The sequence below is a fragment of the Geotrypetes seraphini genome, chromosome 4, assembly GCF_902459505.1.
Source record: "Geotrypetes seraphini chromosome 4, aGeoSer1.1, whole genome shotgun sequence".
NCBI classification, from domain to species: domain Eukaryota; kingdom Metazoa; phylum Chordata; class Amphibia; order Gymnophiona; family Dermophiidae; genus Geotrypetes; species Geotrypetes seraphini.
Genome location: NC_047087.1, coordinates 16,123,072 through 16,140,480, shown reverse-complemented (window position 1 = coordinate 16,140,480; position 17,409 = coordinate 16,123,072). Strand labels below are relative to the sequence as shown.

At 44.3% G+C, this 17,409-nt stretch overlaps 2 protein-coding genes across 2 annotated transcripts; both read right to left on the bottom strand.

Moving 5' to 3' along the window:
• Positions 1-1,074: 1,074 nt before the first annotated feature.
• FOXC2 (forkhead box C2) lies at positions 1,075-16,594 on the bottom strand. Its single transcript, XM_033940039.1, has 4 exons — positions 15,232-16,594; positions 12,275-12,343; positions 6,571-6,653; positions 1,075-1,146 (listed from the first exon to the last, which is right to left on the bottom strand). Exons 1-3 carry the CDS (start codon positions 16,504-16,506, stop codon positions 6,633-6,635), a joined length of 1,365 nt encoding a protein of 454 aa, XP_033795930.1. The 5' UTR covers positions 16,507-16,594; the 3' UTR covers positions 1,075-1,146; positions 6,571-6,632.
• FOXL1 (forkhead box L1) lies at positions 2,868-4,245 on the bottom strand. The gene is made up of 2 exons (XM_033941309.1): positions 3,523-4,245; positions 2,868-3,464 (listed from the first exon to the last, which is right to left on the bottom strand). Exons 1-2 carry the CDS (start codon positions 4,243-4,245, stop codon positions 3,042-3,044), a joined length of 1,146 nt encoding a protein of 381 aa, XP_033797200.1. The 3' UTR covers positions 2,868-3,041.
• Positions 16,595-17,409: the final 815 nt, after the last annotated feature.

Sequence of the window (17,409 nt, the reverse complement as noted above, 5' to 3'; positions counted from 1 at the left end):
TCAGGAAGCATTTTTTTTAGCACCTACATTTAGGCAACAACCTCCCCCCCTCCCCCTAATTTTACAAAACCATTGCGTGGTTTTTAGCACCGGCTGTGGCGAAAACAGCTCCAACGCTCATAGAATTCCTGTGAGCGTCAGAGCTGTTACCACCACGGCCGGCGCTAAAAAACACGCTATGGTTTTGTAAAAGGAGGGAGGGTTTAGTTCTCTGTTTCCAAAAATCGGGCCCAGTATTCAGCTCGATTTAAGCAGGCCAGGTATTTAGGTAGGGGGGGGGAGCTTGGCAGGGAAGAGGGGGGATAGGTTTGGGCACTGGGGTGGGGGAGGGGAAGTGGGGGATCCAGGAGGGTCTTTTAAAAAAAAAAAAAAAATTTATTAACAAAAAGGTTTAGCGGTCCTGGCCCGATATTCAGCCAGGCCCACATAAGCTCGGGGGGGGGGGGGGGGGAGGCTGCCCACTCTTATGGCCCTAATATTCAATGCTGGTGACTGGACATGGCCCATTACTGAATTCTAGGGGCCCCATTTAGGAAGGTGCGCTAGCGGTTTTATCGCACACACCGGATTAGCGCGTGCTAGCCGAAAATCTACCGCCTGCTCAAAAGGAGGCGGTAGCGGCCTACGTGCTATTCCGCGCGTTAAGGCCCCAGCACACCTTCGTAAAAGGAGCCCTAAGGCATAAGTAAGCTGGCGACCTTCGGTTCTTTAAAAAAAAAAAAAGTTGACCTCTGTTGGCTGAATATCAGGGGTTTCTGTGTCCTTGACCTCAGCAAGACCCGATTACCATGACCTGCTTGAGGACCAATGAAAATAATACAGCACCTGAATCCATTTGCCATCTTTTTCAACCACAGACGACTCTAGTTTCCTGTTATAGCTCTGAAGCCCAGTCTGTATTTTGCACTGAAAGCACCAAACACATGATGATCATTTGGGAGAATTTTTTTATTTTTAATGAGAAATGAATCCGAACTGGTAATCTGCATTTTTTTTTTTTAAAGCTCTTTGAAGATCTCGGAGGTCAGCACCATCTCCCGTGGTCTGCTGGCGGTCTGCGCTTTTCCAAATCGCACTACAGCTTCTGAACTCCACATAAAGCCCGGCTCGTTCCCAAAATTCAAAGGAGCCCTGGCCGGTGGGGTGCTGTGGGAAAGTGAAGCTATGCTGAATCAGAACTATGCAGAACTATGATCTTCTTTTAAAAGATATCAAAATCACTTGGTGGAAATGTTTATTTAAGTGTGGGCTTTGTGCTCTGTCCTGTTTCAAAGAAAATCCTCTCAAGATTCTTTAACAAGTTCCAATAGGAAAATATCAGATTATGCCCAAAAGTAACTGATATCACATATTGCTTCTAATATGTAGCATTTTTAAGTATTTGCGGGGGAGGGGTGGGGGAGGTTTATGTGCATTTTTTTTTTTAATGAGTGCATACAGTTATGAATAATTCAGGTTCAGCTATAGCAGGGAGTAGGGAACTCCAGTCCCCGAGAGCCGTATTCCAGGCGGGTTTTCAGGATTTCCCCAATAAATATGCCTGAGATCTATTTTCAATGCATATTCATTGGGGAAATCCTGAAAACCCAACTGGAATACGGCTCTCGAGGACCGGAGTTCCCTACCCCTGAGCTATAGGATGGGGATAAATTTAAACACTGTAATTCTTTGTTTCGAATTCTTAAACGCTTTCTGATACCAACTGGCTGCATGTATTTTATACTAATTTTGGTCTTTAAAGATACACGGACAATTCGAGACGAATAAAAGCACACACTGAAATATATTTAAACCTCTCAGCAGTACAGGAAAGCAAAATACTTTATTGATTATGTCGTATTCATAATAAAAACCGTTTATAAATTGTGAAAAGTCAGCAACCACGGACTACCCAAAGAACTTTTATTGGAAAAAGAAAAATTCTAGGATTTGAGTCATCTGCCTGAAGATTTTGTTGGGGGGACTTTTGCACCTTTCCCCTGTGCATGGGTAATTCAAAGTCTCCCAGATCTGAGCCAAATTGGTTTAGCCTTTCTATTATCAAGGCATATAACAGGAGCAGATACACCTGCACTGACAGCAGAAGAAATACGATTGTGTCTTGATACCATATAAATCAGTGGTCTCAAACTCAAACCCTTTGCAGGGCCACATTTGGGATTTGTAGGTACTCGGAGGGCCTCAGAAAAAATAGTTAATGTCTTATTAAAGAAATGTCAATTTTGCATGAGGTAAAACTCTTTATAGTTTATAAATCTTTCCTTTTGGCTAAGTCTTAATAATAATAATATTGTCATTTATAGTTAAAGAGGCATATGATCAAAAAACTGTTTTATTTTACTTTTGTGATTATGATACATATACCAAGGGCCTCAAAATAGTACCTGGCGGGCCGCATGTGGCCCCCGGGCCGCGTGTTTGAGACCACTGATATAAATAGAACAATTTTCCAACCTAGTGAAAAAAAGATTACATTTTCTCCTTTGAAACAATTTGGCGTAGGGGTGAGGGGCTGTGAGCATCTTTCAGCGCAATGCATTATATACAGACTATTATTTAATTTATCCCTTTGTGTTTTTTTTCAGGCAGTGACATGAAGGGAAAAAGTAATGCAAGAATTAATCAGTGTACTGATTTTTTTTTTTTGCCATAATATCTTTGTTATGTCTCCAAGGGCTCCTTTTACTAAGCTGCGTTAGAGTTTTTCGCGCACGCATTTTAGCGCATGCTACGTGGCTAGAACTAATGCCAGATCAATGCTGGCGTTAGCGTCCAGCGCCCGTGCTATTCCACGCGTTAATGCCCTTAGGTGGCTTAGTAAAAGGAGCCCCAAGTGTCAAACAAAAAAAGAACTTTTACAAAACACAGTCTACTCTATAAAGGGGGAATCTTATTACTACTGGAAGCATAATCAACCCGGGATAGTGATCCAGAATATTGATTTGATCAAAAATCCCGAACCAGCACAGATCGCACCCGTGTCTTTTACTCTCTCTGCAACTAAGCTAAAGCCTCCAGTTGCAAAAAAGCTGCCCGCGCTTCTACTTAAAGCTAAAAATGGCTTCCGAGACAGGGACTGGAAAGTAAGAGATGAGAGGAACCCCGATCTGATAGAATCTACCTCGAAGCTGCGCGTCCAGCACCAGAGAATCATTAAACGCTGGACGCGCAGTTGAGTTAGGCGCGAGGGACTCGCTGTGGAATTCACTTGGCAAATTCTCCAGAGCCCTTTCTCCACCTGAGAAAGTCTCCTTGGGCGGCTTTCGGGGGCTTTTGTTAGCCAGAATGCTGTCTATGCTAAAGCTTTTGGACTTGGCCGAGGCTTTGGAGACAGACTGTCCTCTGTCCTTTTGCTGGGGATTTGCCGAGGTGGGCGAAGTCTTGGGGTTGGCGCTTCCGTTGGCCAAGGCAGGCTCCCCAGCAGCTCCCTGAGATCTTTCCACGACCTCCTCGGTGGTGAAGAGCTGGACTTGGGGGGGTTGCACAGGAACCGAAAAATCTAAAGGCGTGGAGCATCCCTGCGGGCTGTGGATCGTTCCAGAAAGCAAGGGGCACGTCCGGGCCGCTGGCATCAGCCGGAAGATGGGCTCTGGAGGCTTGAAGATACGGAGAAGACCTCACGGTCTGATCCTCCTCGTCTGACGAGACCACATTGGCTTCTCTAGAGGCGGGGCCCAGCTGGTCCGAGGTCAGAACCTCTGCCCCCTTGCCCCCGTCGGGTTTCGCGTCCGGGGACCCGGCTGACCCACTGTCCGATCCCTTGGGCCGCTTCGCCTCCTTCTGCTCCGGGGTCCCTGACGATCTGGGCTTCCTTTTGCGGCGCCTGAAGTTGCCGTTCTCGAACATCTCGGTGCATCTGGGGTCCAGGGTCCAGTAGCTCCCTTTGCCGGGTCTGCCCTTCTCCCGGGGCACCTTGACGAAGCATTCGTTGAGGGACAGGTTGTGGCGGATGGAGTTCTGCCAGCCCTGCTTGTTGTCGTGGTAGAAGGGGAAGCGGTCCATGATGAACTGGTAGATGCCGTTGAGGGTCACCTTCTGCTCTGGGGCCCCCTTGATGGCCATGGCAATGAGGGCGATGTAGCTGTAGGGCGGCTTTTGGGCAGGCTCTTGCCTGGGGCCCCCGTTGCTGGGGGCAAAGCTCAAGGCTGGCAGCACCCTTCTCTCCGCCCCGTACAGATAGACCAGAGGCGAGCTGCTTAAGGGGCCACCAAGCTGAGGTAGATGGCTGCTGTAGATGTGGCTCATGGCTACGGCCTTGAAGCTCTCAACCAAGCAGGTTCTTCTTCCAAGGAGCGAGTCCAGGACCAGCTCAGACCCCACCACTGCCTCTTCTCGCTCTGTCCCTTCTTCATAGCTTTAAAAATGTTAAATAATTGTTGTAAAGTTTGCTATTTAATGTTGACTTAGCACTGGAAAATAAATTGTCTAATGATAAACAGTCGTTGTGTTCTCAGCCCACCCACATTAATTAAAATTTCATTGCAACGACCCCCCCACCCCCCTCCTCCGAGCCTTCCTTCCACGTGTCTTTCTGGTACCAGCCAATGGCTTGCCGGGCTAGTCCTTCATTTGTTTAGAGAATTAGGCTGTTGATAAGTCTGGCCACCCAGGTCGAATCAAGCTGTGTTTATTTGGAAAAATTTCCGGGCACCCAATATATAAACGCACTGATCTGATGTTTGAAATATCACGTCCACCCCTTGACGCTGTAAGCAGACCCAGGCAGGAGCTGGAGTTTAAACAACAGCTTGCAAGAAAAAAAAAAAAAAAAAAACTTTAAATGATTAATCAAGAAAAAACACGAGAACCCCCCAAATCCACGTTTCTAAAGCCCGGTTAAACGGGAAAGGTTTTTTTGTTGTTGTTTTTTCAGTGGGCTTTTGAGTTAAGCCAAGCCAGAGTGAAATGCAATTTGGTCCCACGAAATGAAGCTTCCCGAGGAGTTTTCGGCGTCATAAAGAAAATGGCCAACCGCTGGAGGCGTTTGAAAATACGGAGAGGCAACCCCGGAACGAGGAAGCGAGGCCGACTTTAATGGCCACCTGCCTTTTTTTGCATTCAGATTGCTCTTTTGGGGTAACCAAAATCGAAACAGTTCCATCGGGGTAGGGGGGGGGGGGAAGGTTGCAAGCAGAGAAAACTATAAAAGGGGAACTTGGCAGGCAATAGAAAGAGTTTTATTATTTGTAAATGCCTGCTCTTGCTTTATATTATGTACTTTCCTGTTTATAACAAGGAGGGGGATTATAACAACTTTACAAGTGCACACAGCTGGCTGGTGATTACATTAAGCATGTGTGATGCTTTTTTTTGGTGTAAACTTTCAGTTTTCCTCACTGATGTAACGGTTTTTAATCAAAAGGTAAGGGGATGATCCGGATTGATTTCGGGTGCCTGCAGGAAAGGTAGAGAACCCCGAAACACTTACTTTACTCTACAGGTAACGAACTGCTCGTTGGACAGCAATTTGTCAAAGCAGATAAACACATTCCATGTGCGTCCTATCGTACAACAAAGTCTACCAGATTTGGGGTTGGTCTGGAAAAGCAGAATTCGTCTTGGTCACACACATTATGAATGGGCGGCCGAGGGCAATTTCGTTCTGTTTAAGTTAAACAATGCTATAAAAACCAGCCACTTTCTACTCATCAATTCGTTCGACCCAAGCGTCCCATACGAATTCAGCTTGGCCTGGTTCAGGTCCGCCCTTTCAGTCCCAGCAAACCTCGGACGGTTGTGGCCTGACCTTCCGAACGCGTGACGTGAGGGGCGTGACGTCATATGACAATAAATGACGTAAGCAATGCGAGTGGGAGAGGATTTAGAGGGCCAGCGAGCGCCTGAAGCTAATTAAGAAAAGTCGCTCGAAGGGAAGGGTAGTGTTTGCTGAGTTTAAACCCCCCCCCCCCCAATGGTTTACAAAAAGTTGAATCCTACAGACAAGGCACATCAGAGGTGAGATAAACAATACAGTGAAATGAAAGCAGATGTGTGACATATCAAACCAAATATGTCTCAAAGCAAACCAGAAGCCTTTCAAACTGCCCAAACCTCCCCTTCCCATAGAAAACATCAAGACTTCCATTTGTCCATCCTCTGCTTTCCTCCCATTTCCAGTGAGCCTTAGCCTGACTTTTGCCACTAATGCATGTTTGGGATAAAGTGGTATGGTTCTGAGATTCATACGCTTCTATTAATTCACCTAGGTATTATTTAAATTTCACATTCAGGTACTTTATCATATTTCCCTATCTATCCCAGTGGGCCATGTGGGGATTAAGTGACTTGCCCAGGGTCACAAGGAGCAGTGAGGGATTTGAACCCACATCCTCAGGGTGCTGAGGCTGGAGCTCTAACCACTGCACCACACACATAAAGGTCAGCAAACAAAGCGAAGGTGAGAGTTTGCCCCACCCCCTTGGACTCTAGGGTAACCCATTGGGGGGTCAGTTTATCAGAGTTATGCTCCCTTGCCATTAATCCGATGAAAGTAGCCAGGGACTCCAAAATTTACCCACAAAATGTTGCTCCAGTAATCCAGTGCACACACACACACACAAAAAATCTCACCTACAATTTTGGGTTGTTCCGTTTCTCCCTCCGTAACAGGAATTTTTTCGGCTAGTCCTTGGCTATAAAGCTGTCCATCTTTTCTTTAGAAGAGAGAGACAGTAATATTTCTCAGCAGTAGCACTCTCTTCTATCCCTGTTTCCATAATTAACGGGGGAGGGGGGTTAAACGTTTTTTAAAAAAAACATAAGTTATACAAGGCTTAAAAACTGCCATAGTGGCAGAAAAAATCATTTATGCATACAGTCAAATATTTCATTTAGAGGATTAATGGCTGTACAGAAGCAAAGGGCTTTCCTTCCCAAAGTAAATTTAACTTGCCGTATGCCAAAATATGACTTGATCCAGTAAAAAAAAAAAAAAATCCTGGAAGGCATGTGTTGGCTAAACATTATTTCAGATAAAACTTCTTAGAAAAGAGATTTCTCGACTTGAACAGCTGCTTTCACTCAGTTGACACCTTACGGACAAATGCATTAATATTTAGCAGAACCTGAACGGAGCCTGGCGGAGTAAATTGTTTTTTTATTTAAATTCTCACAGTTCCTAGGGCCTCTCCTTGAGAAAACCTAAGCAAAAATGATTTAAAATAATAAATATGACGCCAAGGATCAACTTGATGGTTAAAAACCATGGGTTTCGGAGCCGGAAACGTGTTTGCGCTTTCCCAGTGCCTATAAGTCACTTGGAGGAAAAGTCAGAGCAGGCAGTTTTGGAGTGAACTCATTACATTTGTAATCAGAAAGTGAAGCACTATTTATTAGTAATATTTGGAAACGGGATGGGAAGGGAAGGGAAGGGAAGGAGGGGAGGGAGTGTTGGGAGGTACTTTATCGTGTTTGTACTTGTTGATAATTGATTGTTAATTTCTTTGAATTTATATATCTACTAAGTATTAACTGAGTTGAGATGATATTCTTTGTAAGATTTTTGTTATGTATATTTTATTTTTAAAACTCAATAAAAATTATGGAACATTAAAAGCTCAACTGAGTTTAAAAGGAAAGAAAAAAAAATAAACTTACACCGAATATATTTGCTCCCTGGGTACACTTATTCCTGTGAATCTCATCCGAGACACTATTTAGAGGCATTATTCCTGCCTCTAGCTTTTTAGGAAAGCCGCTGTTTGTAATTTGAGATTCTCTAATGCCTTTTGACCACAGTCAGGCTGAACATTATTCGGTCCAGATTATGAAGCCTAGATGCATTTCAATAATTTTCTTTTATTATTCTAGTTGTTTTCAGTAAAGCCACAAATTGCCCAGGTGCTAATTGAAAGAGAGATGGCGAAGCCCATCTAAGCTCTACAGAACGAAGAATATAGGTCCTCGTGTTGGACGTCAACCAAACTATGCTACTGTGGTGGATTTGGTGTGACCTCAGCTTATTGTAATAGCCAAAGGTTGTTGATAGAGACGAAGAAAGGACCAGCTTGGTTTAAATTGATTTGGAAATGGGATGGGTGGAAGGGGGGAGGGAGTGTTGGGAGGTGCTTTATCGTGTTTGTATTGTGGTGATAATTGATTGTTGATTTCTTTGAATTTATATATCTACAATGCATTAACTGAGTTGAGATGATATTCTTTGTAAGATTTTTGTTATGTATATTTTATTTTTAAAACTCAATAAAAATTATTGAACATTAAATGCGTAGGGGGGGAACTTATTCTGACATCGATGACACGTAAACCTAGGGGTCATTGGCATCTCAAGCAATTAGGTTGTGGATGTTGTGTTTGTGATTAAACACACCCAATTGCTCTTGACTGGAGTATTTTCTGATCAAATGGGATCGCTATTTCACAATGGCCAACCTATAAGAAATAATCTGGGTGTTTTGGTTTCGCCAAAAGAAGGGAACTTTTTTTCTAATAACTGATGGAAGAGTTGGTATTCCTGAAGCTCAACATTCTTTACATGGTTTGCCGATTGTAAATGTAGTTTTTTTTAAATCACAATGGAAATGGTTTCTTTCCAAAATAATAGGGAAAGTGATTTGATTGGCTCATTTCCTGCGTGTGGTTGCTAGTCTTACGGCTTTCCGTATACAAGGGGGGGGGGAGGGGGGGCCTGAAAAGTTCTCAGCCCAAGCGAAAAGAGAATGATGTGGAACCGTGAAACTCACAAGTTCTTTCAGACTTCCTTCTTGTCACTTTCCGTTTCCTTCCATATCACTGAAAGAAAAGTGCCAAGAAAAGCTTCGCGGCTCCACATCATTCTCTTGGTTGGGCTGTGAACTTTTCAGCGGCCCTTAGTACGATGCCGAGCTCTAGATTCACTAGAGTTAATGGTTCACATCTGAGCACACAGCAGCCTCTGGCAGCTAAGTGCGTATTCGCGGGAAGGGGGTAAAACGCGGTTTTAGATCCGCGAGGTCCGTGTTTTACCCCTTCCCTGTTAACACTGTCGCCCGATGCACACCTGTAGTTACTGGGTTAATCGTGAATATTAGGCGCGTACAGGACTTGTCTGAACCAACTGCAAACTCACTGGTGCGCGTTTTCTGCAGAAAGACAAGACCCATCAATAAACCAAAAAGGTGACAAAGCCTTCGGTCCTTCCCAAGGCATATTCCAAGGATCTAGAAAGTCAGAGCAGACAATGGGGAAAGTGGACAGCTATCAAAGTAGAAAAATACAGCTAACCTTCCTGCCAGTCACTCTAGCATACAGAAGGACCCCAAAAATGTATACAGAAGTCAATCCCCGTGGACACTGGTGTTTGTAGAATTCAGAAGTGTCTGGATGCTAAACCACTTCACTAATATTCTTACAGAGTCAGACATCATAAAAGCTTTTATGCGGATATTTTTCATGTTGACGTGGGTATACATTTTTTGTGGCCCCTCTGCATATGAATCAGATATTCCAAGCATTTCTACGGATAGAGCCAGAGACAGAAATGGGAAGAGCCCTTTGCTCTCTCTGAAGCCACAGGTAAAGTACCGGGAAGGGCTGAGGCCACCCACTTTTGCGTTGCATCTTTTGCAAGATGAAAGAGTTTATTTCGGACAGTGGTCAAGTCTTGTAATTGTGAACATTACCTATATACCTGCCAAGAAGATTGCTCGACAGCCCGAAATATCCAAGTACAGGTGCTATGAACATTGTATATAGCCCCCCCCCAAAATAATTAAAAACAAACAAACAGGGGCTTCTTGAGAAAATCATTGTCCATTTCTTCGTATACGAATCAAATGTTTTTGCAAATTAAACTAACTTATTTTTTCAAATACGCTGTTCTAGCTTTCCCTTACTACCTCACACAATCTTAGGCTTAAGATATGCACGACCTTCTCAGTTTTGTGAATATTTTTGAAATATTTCCCCATCTAATAAAGGTCAATTGTTTTAAAAAAGAAGGCATTACAATGGATTAATGCAAAGCAGTATTGTTCCCACCTAAGAGAAAGCCCTTTCGTTCTGTGAGCAAGGGGCCTGAAATGATTTTCTTCATTATCCAACAAGTAGTTTGTAGGGGAGCAGTTAGTGGAGACCTTTGTGCGATAATTGTAATAAATTAGCCGAGATGTGCGTGGACACCCTGCAAATTGGAACAAACGCTGGAAGTGGTTCCCCCACATTCCATGGGGAGAAAAAAAAACAAACAAAGTATATCTGATCCAACATGCTAGGGGCCGCTGAAAATTTCTCTGCCCAACCAAGAAGAGAATGATGTGGCGGCACGAAACTTACAAGCGATTCCACATTTTTCTTGACACTTTTCGTTTCAATGATATGGAAACGAAACAAAAAGTGTGAAGGGTGGAATCACTTGGACATTTCATGGCTCCATTTCATTCTCTTCCTGGTTGGACTGAACTTTTCAGCGGCCTCTCGTTTGCTTGGTCTTCTAATTGATAATAAGCCTGCAAGGACTGAACTCTTAAAGATGACACCTTTGTTTGCGCACTGTGCTGACGGCTTTTTGAAAGACGGATGTAAAGGCCTACCCAGAACAATTTGTGCAGAAAACAGTCAACCACAGAAAAACAATAGAGGCCCAAAAAAGTGCAAAACACTCGGACACTCTAACAGTAGAGCAAAGTAAGTACTTGAAAATATGCACCTTATTTAAATCATGTTGTATTAAACAGCTTTTACACTTTGTACTGCATGAAGCCATGATTGCTTCGTTCAAATACGACAGATCGCACACCAAGGGCTCCTTTTACTAAGGTGCGTTACGACCTTAACGCACGGAAAAGAGCACGCTAAATCGCTGTGCGCGCTAGACCTTAATGCCAGCACCAAGCTGGCGTTATTCTAGAAGCGTACCGCACGGTTTAGCGCGTGGTAATTTTTGTGCATGCACTAAAAACGCTAGCGCACCTTAGTGAAAGGAGCCCCAAGGGTCACCCGTATTTTGGAAAATGACGTTATAATGATTTACAAGAAGAAAACATAAACATGAGAATTTAAATGCAAGATCAAATGCGCCGATGATGAATATTTGATCTTTTTTTAAATTTATTTATCAGCCGGCTTTGTAAATAGCTGGGTGCGGGAGGGAAGGGGGGGGGGGGCTTCTCTGTTGCATTTGTGACTGCAAAGCAATCACCCCCCCCACTCCATCTAAAACAAGGCATAAGGCACTGGTCTAAGCTGCAGAATGAGTGAGTCATCCCATGCATTAAAGCAGGGGTGTCAAAGTCCCTCCTCGAGGGCCGCAATCCAGTCGGGTTTTCAGGATTTCCTCAATGAATATGCATGTGATCTATGAGCATGCCATGAAAGCAGTGCATGCAAATAGATCTCAGGCATATTCATTGGGGAAATCCTGAAAACCCGACTGGATTCCAGCCCTCGAGGACCGGAGTTGCCCATCCCTGACATAGACACTCTAATTCAGGGATGTCAAAGTCCCTCCATGAGGGCCGCAATCCAGTCGGGTTTTCAGGATTTCCTCAATGAATATGCATGTGATCTATTAGCATACAATGAAAGCAGTGCATGCAAATAGATCTCAGGCATATTCATTGGGGAAATCCTGAAAACCCGACTGGATTGCGGCCCTCGAGGAGGGACTTTGACACCCCTGATCTAAAAGGACAATTAGCCAGCTGATGCATTCCCTAAATATGTAAGAAGCATCTCCAACACACCTGCTTCCCACCCACGGTCTCCCCCCCCCCCCTCAAAAAAAAAAAAAAAAAGTTTGATTCATAGCTTTACAGATCCATTTTAGGGAAGAAGTACTCAAGTTACCTTTATGGGGAGTGACCGAGAGAACTTACTCGGTACCCACGCTCCACTCCCTCCCCCAACTCCACACTTGTATATCTTATTAAACTCAACCATACACTGTTAACCCTTTCAGGACCAAGGGACATATTTGTCCCATAACTTTAAAATCCTATCAATTTTGATTGGGATAGTCTACAGTTCTAAATTTGATATGTACGGATTCCATATGATACTGCCTTTATGTAAACAAACTGGTTCCGACATTCATTCATTAGCGTCGTTGCCAGATTGACGAGAAGATTCACTTGCCACACTGTCCATAAGCCAGAAGTGTGATTTTTTTAAATAAAAATAATGATATTTCACAAAAAAAAATCAATTTTTTGGCATCTGCAAGCCCTTTTTACCATAAAAATGTCGTCAAAACCACAAAAATTGGCCTACGATCCTTATGGTCCTGAAAGGGTTAAACGTTAGACTGCTAAACTTCTTAATCCCGGCTTTGCATACATACCTGTGAGCAGAAGATGGACTTTTGTTGGCCTAACAACTTGGCAGTTAACTGGTTATCTTGTGTTTTGTGCTGTGTAAAGCAAAGAAGCAAAGTGTGGCTTAAGGCAAGTGGTCTGCTATCTCACTGGGAAATCAAATCTGTTGGACTCCTTTTGGAGTCAGCTTCCTTTTAATTGAAGATAATGGGTCAAAGAAAAAGATACCGACCTTTCCCCCCCAAGCAATCGTCATTTGCATATGACGGGGAAATGAAATCAAAATCATATCCCCAAAGGGAAAAAAGTATTTTAGACCTCATATAGATAAGAAATATTTTTGCAGGCTGTCAAGATAAAACAGGCCTCTTTCATCACAGAGAGAGAGAGAGATCTTTACTTCATAGAGGGTAAAACATTGAATTGCTTGAAGCCAAATAGTTATTTTTGTAAAGTCGAAGTTAAACATAGATTTCCAAATTTGGAATGACTGCCTGTCCACTCTCATCTCTCTCGCCCCAACTTATCAATCCTTCAGGAAATCTCTAAAAACATACCTCTTTGATAAATTCCTCCAACCCCCGCCCCCCCGACCAAACTAATAATCCCTTGCCTCCCTCCCTACCCTTCCCCTCCCCCCATGCAACAATTATTGGATCATTTTGTAATTGTCACTGGTTTAAACCATATAATTGTTAACTAATTCTCTGCACCTACATTGTATAAATCGCTCTGAACTGTTTTTCGATATGCTGTAACCTCGATGTAACTTCGCTATAACTAAGCTGTAACTTCGCTGTAAATGTACAGTCTCTTATCCTGTAAACCGCTCTGAACTGTTTTGTGGTATTGCGGTATAGAAAAATAAAGTTATTATTATTATTATTATTATTATTCTTCAACCTAGTGGAAGGACCTACTGAGTGTCCCTGCAAAAATCATTCCATATATAAACTGTTCGCGTTCCATGCAGCTATTTATAAAATAGTAATAGCATTATTTTTCAGAGAAATTTCCCATTCTAAAGCTTTATACCCAGGAAGAAATTTGCATCTATTTACATAACACAGTAGAGCAAAGGATTTTTAAAACTTCTCACAACGTGACAAGTATTAGCAAATGGTGGTTTCATTTTTCTATCGAGTTTGGACCACTTGACCTCAAATGTCTTCTCTTCCCCCTCCCCCCCCCCCCCCCCCCCACACACACACATTTTATAACAAAAATTGTAAGCCCTGTTCACGAGCTGGGAATATGCTAGAAGTCCAACTCCCTCTGAAATTTACCTCTTTTCCTGTCCAACTGTGGGGTTGAGACCCCCCTCCCCCAATGGGATGAATCGAAAACGCCTTGTCTAGTCTTCCACTGTTGAGGTTAATGAAGCCTCAGACTACCCAAATGCAAACAGCATTTAGGTACTTTTGTTTCAACCTTAGAGCTTGGCTTTAGGAGGTGGGGGGGGGGGGGGTGCTGAAAAGTTCTCAGCCCAACCAACCCACTTTCTAAATTCTGAGCGTTATTCTACCACTGTGGCTGAAAAGTGGTTAAATGCCAATTTACAGAAACAAAATTCTCTGTTTGTTTTGGGGGGTTTGGTTTGTTTTGGCATTGTTTCAGATCATTCTCTTCTTGGCTGGGCTGAGAACTTCTCAGCACCTCCTCAGTATAGGATTTTTTTTATTTTTTTAAAATATTTTTATTTTTACTAGCTTCTATGTTATGATCTAATCTTTCAGGACTTTTTAAAAAAATTAATTTTAGATAGCTTTTCTGAACAACTTTACACTTACTGGTCATTCTGGGGTTGGACTACTGGGATTATTCTATATCCAGCCTCTGCCGTTCTAAGAGCGATAATGAATCTTAGATTCTGGGCCATTGACACTAGAAGTCTTTAAAGTTTGTGCTAGAGAAATAATTCTTATTTGGAAAATCCATTATTCGCATGAACAATTAGAATCTTATATTCAAATTCAGTGCATTTAAACTATTGTCCTTTTTATACAGTACAATATTATTTGCGGGGGTTATATACTATGATTACCTAGTCTTATTTTTCATGGTTTCGTTCAAGCTTTGTAATTATTGGTTTGGCTTAACGTTTTCATGTATAAATACATTCGTTAATTGCAAATAAGACTGATTGTGTAAAATGCGGAAAAATTAGCAGTGTGTAAAATTTTAAAAAAGGCACACAACCGCAAAGTGTAAGCAGAAAAACAACAACAAATTTATTTTTAAGGTAAGTGTACAGTTAAGACCACAGAGACAAACAAACGTGCAAATAAAATATATTTTGTAAGTTCTTGGGAATGGTCAGGGCCACGTCTTTTGTACAAAACACACCTTTTTGTAAATAATAAAAAAAAAAAGTATTAAATAACTTGGCTTTTATCCACCAACAAAAAATAAATTATTTCCTTGTTTTGGGGGAGAGAAAAAAAAAAGGAATGGACAGAATTTCTATTTCTTGATTGTACAAACCACAATAGGATCCTTTAAAAAAAAATAATAATAATTTGGCAGTTAGAAATGGGTGGGCAATGTTTAAGACAATCCAGTGAACTTAACTTTAAATATTATATTAAATCGGCTCTGAAAATTAGCCCGATTAAAATTCCACACATTGTACAGGATTTAAAACTTATACCCAAGGTCATACAGTTCATTAAATCTTTGGGCTTTGGTCCATATAACTTACTTTCCAAGAAACCATTCTTTTCGCATTTCTGGACGCTTTGGATTTCCTTGTCTGGAGCTTACGGAACCGCGAGATTAACCTTAATTCGTAATGTCAAAATACATTCTGCTTTCAGATGTCCGCTTTCCTATGCAGTCTTTAAATGCTTCGAATTGCCCTATGCACCACAGTAAAGGGGATTTCTAATCAATATTTAGTGCAGTCATAAGAATAGGGGGTAGTGTGGCGATATATGGAAGGCGTAGATCTATAGGGGATCTGACAGCTCGTGTTGCCGCTCACCTGGTGCTCGCTGAGGGTCGAGCTCTCAATTCCGAGTCGATGGGAGCTGAACATCTCCCTGACGTTGGGGAAAGTCTGTTGCTGGGAGCCAAAGCCGTGGCCGGAAAGGTGGTTAAGGTCTGCGGAGTGGTTCAGGTACCAAGAAGCCGTCTGGCCAGCGACGCCGCCCTGCTGGTGATGGCCGGACGGCAGCGCGCTTTCCTGACTCATGGAGTTGAGCGGGGAGGATGTTACCGCGTGATGCTCAGAGATGGCTTCTTCCAGTGTGGTCGGGACGCACATGTGACTCGGTCTGTCACCCGTGTACAGGCTCATGGCCCTCATGCTACACTGGTAGCTGCCGCCCGTGTCCATGCTCTGGGCGCAAGCCTGGCTGTAAATGGACGGCTGAGTCTGAGGGTAGCTGAGGGACACCATGCCCGACCTGCCAGAAACAGCGGGCACCGGGCTCAGGTCGCCCTGAGGAGAAGTTCTTAAGGTCATGATGTTCTCCACGCTGAAGCCCGACAGGCCGTTGCCGGTGGGATGGTGCTCGGGGACGGAGCTCTCGGGGGACACCGAGGGGGTGGAGGCCGCGCTCCTGGGGCTGTCTTGCATGGCGCTCCCGTTGTCGGGGCTGAGGGTCTCCACCTTGGTGATGACGGGCAGCTCGGGGGACTCGCTCTTGATGACCACCTTCTTCTCCACCTCCTTGGGGCGGTTGTCCACCTTGGCCTCCTTGGGCTGGCGCTCCCTCTCCTCCTTCTCCCGGCCCACGTCCTTCTTCTTGAAGCGCCTCCTCCGGCGCAAGAAGCTGCCGTTCTCGAACATGTTGTAGGAGTCCGGGTCCAGGGTCCAGTAGCTGCCCTTGCCCGGCTTCTTGTCGTCCCGGGGCACCTTGACGAAGCATTCGTTGAGGGACAGGTTGTGGCGGATGGAGTTCTGCCAGCCCTGCTTGTTCTCGCGGTAGAAGGGGAAGCGGTCCATGATGAACTGGTAGATGGCATTGAGGGTCACCTTCTTCTCGGGGGCGTTCTGGATGGCCATGGTGATGAGGGCGATGTAGCTGTAGGGGGGCTTCACCAGGTCCTTGGGGGCCGCCTGCTGGTGGTGGTGGTGGTGGTAGGGCCCGTAGGACCTGGCCATGCCCGCCGTGTACTGCTCGTGGCCCGGGTAGACGCTCATCGGGGCGGGCATGCCGCCGTAGGTGCCCGCCGCCCGGTAGTAGCTCTGCTCGCTGAGGTAGGGCACCACCCCCAGGGCGTTGGGATCGGGCACCGAGTACCGAGCCTGCATGCTGGGGGGGGAGGGAGAGGCGGCGCGGCTAGACCTGAGAGCTGGGCGAGCCTAGGCGCCTCCCGCCAGACCTTCGGCCCAAACTTTGCCAGACTCTTTTGCGCGAGCCGGACTTTTTACTCCGGGACGGCCACGCCCCCTCCGGGCACCGCGGCCCAATCGGGGGAGGGAAAGGGGAGCCGCCGGCCAATGGCGACGGAGGACTGGCTGGAAGCCTCCGGCGCTAGGACCGAGCCGCCTGGCAAGACCACCCTTTAGTTTCGGTTCCAGTAGAAAGAGCGGAGGAGGTAGTGGGATCTGGGATGGAACTGGAGAGAGATTTCAAAGCCCCCAAAAAATGCTTTTCTGGAATCTTAGGCTACAAGAAACTTCTTGGCTTAATTTCATCTCATCTCGTGGATTGATTTGGGGAGAAATAACTTTTCTTTTTCTAGATGTTCACTTATATACTCTTAAAAAAAAAAAATCCGAAAAGTTAAAGTCAGCTCTAAGTAAACCCCAAAATTTATTCGTTCCCTTGTTTGTCAAGCAACAAATTTTAAACACATTCTATCAGGAAATTTTAAAACTGATATTCTTTAGATTAGAAAAGTAACAACTGTGGACAAAAGAGGTGTAAGCACTGGGCTTCTTCCCCCCCCCCCCCCCCCAATAAAATAAACCTTCTACTTGATCTTTAATCTGTCTTGGTAAATTCGTTTGTGTAAAATTACGAATCCCTTTCAAGGCTTGTGCTTTTTGAGAAAATGAGGGCGATGAAAAGGAACCTGTTTTTCTTTTCACTTCTGGAATGGTCTCATTAAAAGCTAATTAGATTTGGTTAATTAGTGAAGCATGCTGACTGATTTAGAGCGCGGCCGCTAAATTGCACGCCTTGATTTTGGAAATCGCTTATGGCCGATC

Coding starts and splice junctions, on each gene's coding strand:
- FOXL1 (XM_033941309.1), bottom strand. CDS start 4,245: ATGAGCCACATCTACAGCAGCCATCTACCTCAGCTTGGTGGCCCCTTA. Junction 3,465..3,522: donor TCTGGAACGATCCACAGCCC/GCAGGGATGCTC, acceptor CCCCAAGTCCAG/CTCTTCACCACCGAGGAGGT.
- FOXC2 (XM_033940039.1), bottom strand. CDS start 16,506: ATGCAGGCTCGGTACTCGGTGCCCGATCCCAACGCCCTGGGGGTGGTG. Junction 12,344..15,231: donor CGACCCTCAGCGAGCACCAG/GTGAGCGGCAAC, acceptor TGCTTTACACAG/CACAAAACACAAGATAACCA. Junction 6,654..12,274: donor AGTCCATCTTCTGCTCACAG/GTATGTATGCAA, acceptor TCTCTTCTAAAG/AAAAGATGGACAGCTTTATA.